At 43.1% G+C, this 9,608-nt stretch overlaps 1 protein-coding gene across 1 annotated transcript in view; it reads left to right on the forward strand.

Annotated features, from left to right (window-relative positions):
- The window catches only part of LOC129517366 (mast/stem cell growth factor receptor Kit-like), a gene marked incomplete at its 3' end in the record, with an annotated part of 76,778 nt that extends 68,221 nt beyond the window's left edge, over positions 1–8,557 (forward strand). The window contains exons 9-17 of the mRNA XM_055337190.1: positions 871–1,064; positions 2,240–2,346; positions 2,439–2,565; positions 2,851–2,955; positions 3,042–3,152; positions 4,361–4,511; positions 6,418–6,509; positions 6,990–7,117; positions 8,435–8,557. Of these exons, the coding sequence (XP_055193165.1) occupies positions 871–1,064; positions 2,240–2,346; positions 2,439–2,565; positions 2,851–2,955; positions 3,042–3,152; positions 4,361–4,511; positions 6,418–6,509; positions 6,990–7,117; positions 8,435–8,557 (1,138 nt within the window). The remainder of the gene's footprint in view (positions 1–870; positions 1,065–2,239; positions 2,347–2,438; positions 2,566–2,850; positions 2,956–3,041; positions 3,153–4,360; positions 4,512–6,417; positions 6,510–6,989; positions 7,118–8,434) is intronic.
- Positions 8,558–9,608: the final 1,051 nt, after the last annotated feature.

Raw genomic sequence — 9,608 nt, forward strand, 5'->3', positions numbered from 1 at the left:
CAGTTACTGTTCTCCATACAGCAAATATTTATGGGGTGCCACTTGTATGCCATACCCTGGTCTAGTGAGCCAAACACACCTCGGAGTCCCAGCTTTGTGAGTTCATATCTAATGGGTAGAGAGAGGTGAGCAAAAGATGAAATAAACAGGTAAGTGCTAATGAGAAAAACCAAGCAAGGTGTAAGGGAATAGAAAAATATTAGGTATATGGGGGACGTGATTTAAAATGGGGGTCCAAAAAAAATAAAAAATAAAAAAAATAAAAAAAAATAAATTGGGGGTCCAGCCCCTGATGGATGGGCTTTGCTACCTGGAGTACAAGCCAGTGGTCCGGCCTCTGTCTCCCTCTAAAACCTGGATCAGGACCTCAGCTGCTGGGATTTGGGGGGCTGACCTGCCTTCATTCTCGCAGACTTGAACTCTCTCCTCCTCTAAGCTCTCTTGTCAACCCTCACACATGTACCCTTTCACAGTTACTTTATAAAGGCCTACTGTGTGCCCGCTGCCTTTCTTCCATTCCTTTCCAGCCCTTTCCGTAGCTCTCCAAAGTGGGTATTACCATCCCGACCTTCTAGCTGTAGAAACGGAGTCCTGGAGGGTTTTAAGTAGCTTGTCAACCAAACAGGTATTTGAATCTGGATTCAAACTCCTGTCTCACTCCCCATTTCTTCCTTTCCGCCCTGCTTCTCTTGCTCACAGCGCCAGGGGAGTGCTCATGCATCCTCACACCCTTGGTTGAAAAAGGACATTTCTGATCATGACCCACTCCCTTAGTTTTAAACGTATGCCCATTCCAATGTGATTGATTGATTGATTGATTGATTGATTTTCCTAGAGTAAATCCGGGCTGTTATTTTCTCTTCCCTCTAGATGTTCTGTCCCTATTGGGCCAATGGATGTGCAGATGCAAAACTCGTCTCTGTCACCGTCTGGAAAACTAGTGGTTCAGAGCTCCATCGATTATAGTGCCTTCAAGCACAATGGCACAGTCGAGTGTAGGGCTTACAACAATGTAGGCAGGAGTTCTGCCTTTTTTAACTTTGCATTTAAAGGTAATGGCGAAGGTATATTTCTTTTTGATCCAATGTAAGGGGACGTTTAGGCTCTGCCGGCCACATCAATCATGATTTTAAGTCCATCCCATCAATGACCAAGTCATTTCTGGTAATTTCCACATTATACCATGCTGTCATCAAACTCACTAAGTTTCATCCTGTACTAGTTTGTTGATAACACGTACGCAGTGATTTCAACCACATACATGTATATTTACACGTAGGTATGTACGCGTGCGTGTGCGTGTGCGTGTGCGTGTGTGTGTAGTGAATCGCGTATTTCCAGTCATTCCTACTGAAAAGGGGCGGGGAAAGAAAATAGGGAATTATATTTGCCTCACAGCCAGATATGACCAGAATTAGGGCAGTTAAAAATTTTAATTTTACTCCTTGAAAATCATGTGTTTGAACACGTTGCCGGATGCTATACGAGAAAGTTAACGTTGCCTTTTATGAAGTCATGTCAGTGAGCCATTTCTTTCGTGTCTGCCAGATTTGATCCATGAGGGACTAGCTCTGAACATTAAGTTAAATGATCCTTGTGGATACATTGATGAGTTGGTATGAAGGTGGAAGACAAAGAAGCTGGGCCTCTACATTCCCAGCGCTTGGTTTTGTTTTCTTGAGTTGGCAAAGGTGTGTGCCAGTAAGTGCTATACTCCCGGTTTTTGAGTAACGAGGGGAAGAGTCTTACGTTGTTCTTCATCACAGGTTTTTTTTTTCCCCCTCAGGCAATGAAAAGAACACTTTAAAGATATTTTCTTGGTTGTAAAAGAAATTCTCATCAGTGTAGAAAATCTGGAAAATATAGGAAAGCCCAAGGAAGAAAATATAACTATCCGTAAAGGAAACTTCTTAAAGTTGTCCAAGGCAGGAATTTAGCTGAAATACAAAGTTCACTTATTATGTTGCTTTTCATTGACAAAACAGCCATAGAATTATCTGTGGGCTACAGAAATCTCAACTTGCACAGTAGTCTGGTTTGAGGTCGTTCCTTCGAGAGATCCCTTTGAATAACCAGAGGAAGGTAGTATTAGCAAGGCAAGGAGTTTATGAGATGCCCTTGGCTTTGAATCCTGCCATGGTCTGTAAGGCGGGGGATGGGTGAGTTTGGGGTCAGGTGGTTGTCATGAAGCTCCACCCCTGCTAATACGTTGTGATTCCGCATCCCCCTTTCATTTTAGAACAGATCCATTCCCACACCCTGTTCACACCTTTGCTGATTGGCTTTGTGACCGCAGCTGGAATCATGTGCATTATCGTGATGATTCTTACCTACAAATATCTACAGGTAACCATTCATTTGTTCTCTGCCCCAAGTGCCATAATGATCGAACTGTTATCATTAAAAGATGATCTGTCTCTCTTTTCTCCCCCCACCAGAAACCCATGTATGAACTACAGTGGAGGGTTGTTGGGGAGATCAATGGAAACAATTATGTTTACGTAGACCCAACACAGCTTCCTTACGATCACAGATGGGAGTTTCCCAGACACAGGCTGAGGTTTGGTCAGTATGAAACAGGGGCTTTCCATGTAACGTTTTTGTGCACGTGTAACAGGGACTTTAGGGAACCCCATTAGCTTCCTTTGTTCTGTTCCAACTGAGACAATAAGTATTTTCTGTGAAGTTCCATCACTTTTGATAGATTCCGCATAAAGCACCTTATAGAGAAATGTCTCTAGCTGGATTTGTCCTTAATTCCTTAACAATTCCTCGATTGTTGACTTTGAAATTGCCCAGATGCTCCTTTGGTCCTACCACCACCCCTTAGTCTTTTCTTCCTTTCTGCAGGGAAAACTTTGGGTGCTGGTGCCTTCGGGAAAGTGGTTGAAGCCATTGCATATGGCCTGGCTGGGTCAGATGCGGCCATGACCGTTGCCGTTAAGATGCTCAAACGTAAGTTTCTGCAGGTGGCTGCATGCCCTCAACATTGGCTTGCCAGATTTGCTTCTTGCTAAAATGAGATTTTTTTCTGATTTTAGCAAATGCCAATTTAACCGAACAAGAAGCCCTAATGTCTGAGCTCAAAGTCTTGAGTTACCTCGGTAATCATATGAATATTGTGAATCTTCTTGGAGCATGCACCGTTGGAGGTAGGGCCATGACCAAATCGACTTTCGTCATCTTTCGAATTATCTAAAGAGGGGAGATCTTAATATGATTGCGACAGTGCTTGGTTATATCTTACTGCAAGATTTTTACCCGGGTTGTTACCTCTTGTAGATGTTTCACACCCCTGCCCCAAAAGCCATTCTTAAGAATGTATATTTGAGTTTTATCACCATGGGGACATGCCCTAGTTACTGTCATGGGCGTTGTATCAGCATCAACCTCTTGAGTACCTCGAGAACCTCTCATCTCCTCCAGAAAACTTTTCTTTTATCTTGCAAGCTATTTTACCGGAGCACATCTAGTCACTAAAGGGTCACTATCCATAATTAAAGATAGACCTTGAAGCCTGCAAGTTCTCCAGTACACACCAAATGAGACAAAACACTTCACCTCGGCAAAAAAAAAAAAAAAAAAAAAAAAAAGTATATTTCCAGTTGGAAGCAATTCTGAGGTAGAGCCTTCCCTCAAGGATTTCTGCGATGTTTCCAGAAAACCTTTTGGTCTAAAGGAACAGAGATGTGTAGAATGAGCCATTCCTCAAGATGTACTGAGGTTCGCAGTCAAGTTGACGGCTTAACTTACTTCTTAAAACAGCCCCCATTAATGTTGCTTCCACATCGTGACCTGTTGGCAAAAATTCCTGCCCAAGTTAATCGGGTGCCTCTTGGCTTCAGAGCTGCAGCGTGAGGTTTAATTACAGCCCCGGAAACACCGGTGGCCGGTGGTGCTCAGAAGGCAGGTGGTGTCCCGGCGTGCCAGGTGCTCCCCCTCTCCAGGGTCATCTCAGCTGGCCACCCCGTGCCATTGGTTTTCCTCTGAGGCTGCACTTTCTGCCCTTCGTCATCTCCATAATAACATGAGGAGAGGGTGTGAAGCCCTGATGCAGAGCGAAGTGGATGGAAGGATTCGTGCAGGAAATTATGATGATTGTAGGATATTGTTGGAAGCTGGTAACTTGGATGTAGGTCAGGCCAGGCCCCGAGCCCTGACCTCGCTTAGGGAGGGGTACGAGGAGGCTTACTTGTTGAGTCGTCCTCCTCAGAATGCTGGTTTTTGCCGAGCCTGCTAAGTATCTGCCTTATCAAGGAACCTGAATGAAACCGGTCATGATGGCCCCTGAGTCTATGTAAAGGGCGCAGGGTCGTCTAGAGAGCTCACCTCTCTTTCACCTTCTCTTACATATCTGCAGGGCCCACCTTGGTCATTACGGAATATTGTTGCTATGGTGATCTTTCGAATTTTTTGCGAAGGAAACGTGATTCATTTATTGGCTCCAATCAGGAAGATCACGGAGAAGTGGCACTTTATAAGAACCTTCTGCATTCGAAGGAGCCTTCCTGGTGAGACTGATTCACATCAATCGCTGTCAACAGGCAGTTCAGGGGGTCGAAAGGGTTTGCAGTCAAGGCTGATTCTTTCAACAAATGAACAGAGGTACTTCGAGGCGCGCCAAATCAGAATCATTAAATCATTTAGGTGTCGTCGACGATTTAGAAAGTTTGAACGGCGTTTGTAAAGATTTAAATAGCGTTGAACTTAGATTTTTATTGATTTTTTTAATGCATCTTTAGCTTTTTTTTTTTTCAAAGTGTTCTGTTCGATTGAATAATTCTGTACTTGTTTCACTTATCAGGGCTCTATTCTCGTGTGTCCTTTCATTTATTCTGTTGGGCTTGGTACTGTATGCATCTCTGCAGTGAGACACTGTTTGTAGGAAAAATGCTAAAGTCTGTCAAGTTGTCTTGGTAAATTTCTCGAAAACCTTTAACGGAGTGGCAAAGGAGCTCTGAACATACCCCTGCACGTAGGTTTCTCCCCATCTACCTCTGAATTATTTCCGTATACCTTGCCCTTCTTTTTTTTTTTTTTTTTTTAAAAAAAACTCAGTCATGCCATAAAAAGGCACAACGATTCTAGCACGTGTTTAAAAATTCTGTACCTTATTTTCATCTCTTTTCCTCTTTAATATCCTTCTGAATTTGAATGACGTGCACAGAGCTTCAGATTCCTTTAAGAACAATTAGTGTGGCTTAACGACCAGAATAGGATTCCTCTCTGCCTGGCCTGGCCTGTTCCTTCTAAAGGTTGAGGAAGATTCCCTAGATGCCCCCAGCCCAACAGAAATCATATTCGTCATGCCCAATCCCTTATACTTTATATTTCTGAAGTGGTGTGGTGGATTTTTTCCTCTCCTTTCTATTCGTTCTGTCCCCTACGTTTTGAGATGGCAAGACTGTGTTTCTTAAACTTAGCTCCAGGCCCTCGAGAAGGCCTCAGCAACTATTACTGATGGGGGGTTACTTCTTAAAGACCTTTTCTGTACCCCTTGACTAAAGGGTTTCTTCACCCCAGGTGAAGCCTTTTCATTGTCCTTTTTTTTTTTTTTTTTTAGTCCTATAGACTTGGGTAGTGTCAAGTGGTAGTAAAACACATTACAAACCACCTTTGGTTAGTTTCTCCAGAGCATATGCTCCTTATGTGAATAAATGAGCCACTTTGCCTTATTTCTAGAACCTTGGCCCCATACGTGTTTTTCAACTTGCTGAAATAATGGCTCAAATTGTTCTATCCGATGTCGTGTTCTCTGTGCTTTGGGATCCCATATGGGACTGGAACCACCAGCGCACTCTGAAGGAGATTGTTGTCATAGTGTTTCTATGCTAATCAGAAGCAGGAAGTACTAGAAATCTTGAAGACTTTCCAGCCAAATGTTGCAGATTCAAGAGGTCCAGATGGTTCAGAAAATCATCCAAATTATTGGTGTTTATCTGAACTAAAGTTGCCTTTTTTAGACCTTCTTCCATCAGTCGCTCTATGTTAGCGATCCCTGCCTTCCTCCCCATCACACGTCTCAGAGCTCCTGCTCTTCTCGTCCTTCTTGTGTCTTTCATCTTGTCTCTTGGGGCTAATTTGAGACTTTGAGGGAACAGGGGATACTGTTTATGGTTCTCTGTTTCCCATTACACCTCTGGTGTCAAGAGATGGGACATTTCTAACCTGAGTCCCATCTATGAACACAAAAGAGACCGTCTCATTCCTGGGCATCGGGCCCTGATGTTGAATATTAAAAACTCCTGCATAATGAACAAGCTTTTCTTCATTCGAACCTAGTAATACTTTCTCTGAATAAAATCAGCCTCTTACGTAAAAAGGCAGTGGGGAGATAGAGCCTGCCCCATGGGAACTCCCCCATTTTCCCATTTTATTCAGTCATAATTTGACGGATGGATATTTCATCTCTCACAGCAGCAACAGTATTAATGGATACATGGACATGAAACCCAGCGTTTCTTACGTCGTGCCAACCGAGGCAGGCAGAAGGAGATCTGCGAGAATAGGTGGGTACCTGTCAAATAATAAAAACAACTTCATTCACAAAGGCTTTCTCATACTGCTGGGAAATACATTACCATGCCCCACGGTGACTGGTTCTCCTTTCCAGGAGGGCCCGACGGCAGAGCCACTGGTCAGTGGCAGGTCAGGGTTCCAAGTGAGCATTGGGGTGGGAGAGTGTTCGTCATCGTATAGGAGCATCTCACTGCACCAATGAAGATATATGTGTATCAACTATGTATTTTACACATCAAAAAAAAATAGGAGATTTGTGTATTTATCCACCATCCTTCTCCCCTGAAGCCCCAGACTGTGAATATGAACTTGGTGCTTGGGCACTTACCTTTCCTCAACGCTGCGTGGGTGACTTGCCTGCGCGGTCACATCAGTTCCTTATTACCAACCTTTGGTATTGTTGTTGTGCTGTCTTCTGTTTTCCAAGCTTTGAGGCTTAATTGCTAAGAAAGTCCTTCTTCTCCTAACAGGCTCACGCCAAGAAAGAGATGTGACTCCCGCCGTCATGGAAGATGATGAGTTGGCTCTAGATCTAAACGACTTACTGAGCTTTTCTTACCAGGTGGCCAAGGGCATGGCATTCCTGGCCTCGAAGAATGTGAGTGGATGTGGTTCTCCAGGAGTATTGCCACCACCACCCCCCCCGCCGTGCCAACCCCCACAACCCCCTAACCCCAGTGGCGCATTTTAGAGTTCATAGAATGCACAGTGTCGTTTTGAAGTGTGGTGACCCAAAACAGGGGAAATTTCGTTTCTTCATGTTCCAACCACTATCTTTTTGGAATTCCTATTCTCATGTATAAGCTTTAAAGTGTAAGCCTGTCTAAATGAACTTTCTATGAATTTTTTTTTTAATGTAGCAAATCCATTTAAAAATCCTGGCTCTCGGGATCCCTGCGTGGTGCAGCGGTTTGGCGCCTGCCTTTGGCCCAGGGCATGATCCTGGAGACCTGGGATCGAATCCCACATCGGGCTCCCGGTGCATGGAGCCTGCTTCTCCCTCTGCCTGTGTCTCTGTCTCTCTCTCTCTCTCTCTGTGACTATCATAAGTAAATAAAAAAATAAAATAAAATAAAAAAAGAAATAATTTCTGCTGAAAAAAAAATAAAAATCCTGGCTCTTAGAATACAGGAGCTGCTCTTAGAAAATAGAGAATGGTTTCATCAGCAAAGGGAGGAGGAACCTCATGCAATTGCAGCGCTCGGTGAAGCACATGCTTGGGTCTTGTTGAAGTTGGGCCTCAGATATCGTGTGGCTTCATGAAGTGTGGGGGAATAAGGAATCGGAGAGAATAATAAGCATTTGGGAAAAAGGTAGAAATGGGAAGAGAACGAAGGAACATGGTCTCTGGAAGGGTGAGAGGAATTCAGTAGCGAATGAGACTAGCAGACCAGGAGGAGGGAACAGATCCTACCCTTAAGTGTCATTGGTGACATTTCCAAACAATCACGAAACTAAAAGAGGGATATGGGATGGCTGAAATAAAGAGCCTCTTCCCTGTGTCCTCGGGAGGCATCAAATTGGAGTTGCAAAGACATTTTAAAAACTCTATAAAAGGACATTCAAAGAGAAGCATGCAAAATGAGGTTTTGGTTTAAAAAATACGATACGACTATTTATGATGTATTTTCCTATGAATGAAAGCAAGTCATAAGAAGAAAAAAAAATTATCCGAGTTGGTTTGGAAGGCGACTATCGTAATTAAGGTCCTAAACGATGTGAAACACAAATTCCGAGCATCGTTCAGAGCGTAATTTAGATCTTTATTTTTGGTGCACCGAAGAGTTTCAAGGCAAAGCCAAGGTACTGGATTTGTGTGACATAGCAGCATCCTCGTGTTGAACAGAGTTTTCATTCTTGAAGAGTTTAAAATAAATGTAAATGGTTTTCTTTTTCTCTCCCACTCTCCTAATAGTGTATTCACAGAGACTTGGCTGCTAGAAATATCCTCCTTACTCACGGTCGAATCACAAAGATTTGTGATTTTGGTCTAGCCAGAGACATCAAGAATGATTCTAATTATGTGGTCAGAGGAAACGTGAGTACCCACTCTGCTTGACAGTCCCGTGAAGGATTTTAGTTTCGAGTTTTTCTAAGAATTGCTTTTTATGAGTTTCCTAATGCAAATCCTACCTTTGAGATGCCATGTATTTTAGCAGTCAGATTAAGCGTACTTCAGCAAAATTTGCATGGTAGGCTGAACATTACTACAACTAACATTCCGATAATAGGACTCCTAATTCTAATTGTGTAATTATGGGGCACGTGAAGGAAACAGAAATAGCCTTAATTTTCATTATAGCCTGAGAATAGCAACGAACTCTATTTTGTTCAAGTGAAACAAATGTGGGCCTGAAGGTCACAGCAGGGGAATTTTCCTTGGACATTGACATGCTATGCGCAAAAGATCAAAATCTAAGAAAATGTTCAGAATTAGGTATGTAGAATGTTGGATCTTCTAATCAATAGAGAGCATATTAAGTAGGTTCGTAAGTAATGATTGGGTTAGAGAACATAGTGATTTTATTTCAAAGTGCTTTATGTCCCTGCCAATTCTCCACGTAGCATCAGAACAAGCCCCTGGCATTGGAGTGCAGTGTCTTCACATTTTCAGCGTTGGAGAAACTAAAGCTCAGTCTATTTTATATATTTTAGTAATAAGCATCATCAACTAAGTCTGAGATGACACAGGTCGGTAAAGGCCGAAACCAGAGCCCACGATCTCCAGAGCAGCGTCCCATTAGTATGGGAAGCCATATAGTCCTGTGTCTCTGTATTCTTCTACATCTATTTGCCCAGGCCCATTTCCCCAGTCCAGATTTATTTCTGGAGGTAACTATTTATGTTCCTTAGGATAATGTAATATTTTCTCCTCCATCCCTGTGGCATCCTCTGTACTTGACTTGGTTTTGTAGAAATGCTGCTGGCTTTACTTCCTGATCAAATCATGTATTTCTTTCCTTGTTTGATTGATTGATTGATTTGAGAGAGAGCACCAGCAAGGAAGGGGGAGGGGCTGAGGGAGAAATAGCCCGAGCAGGGAGCCTGATGCAGGGGTTCGACCCCAGGACCCCGAGATCATGACCTGA

This window comes from Nyctereutes procyonoides, unplaced genomic scaffold (genome assembly GCF_905146905.1).
Source record: "Nyctereutes procyonoides isolate TBG_1078 unplaced genomic scaffold, NYPRO_anot_genome, whole genome shotgun sequence".
NCBI lineage: Eukaryota > Metazoa > Chordata > Mammalia > Carnivora > Canidae > Nyctereutes > Nyctereutes procyonoides.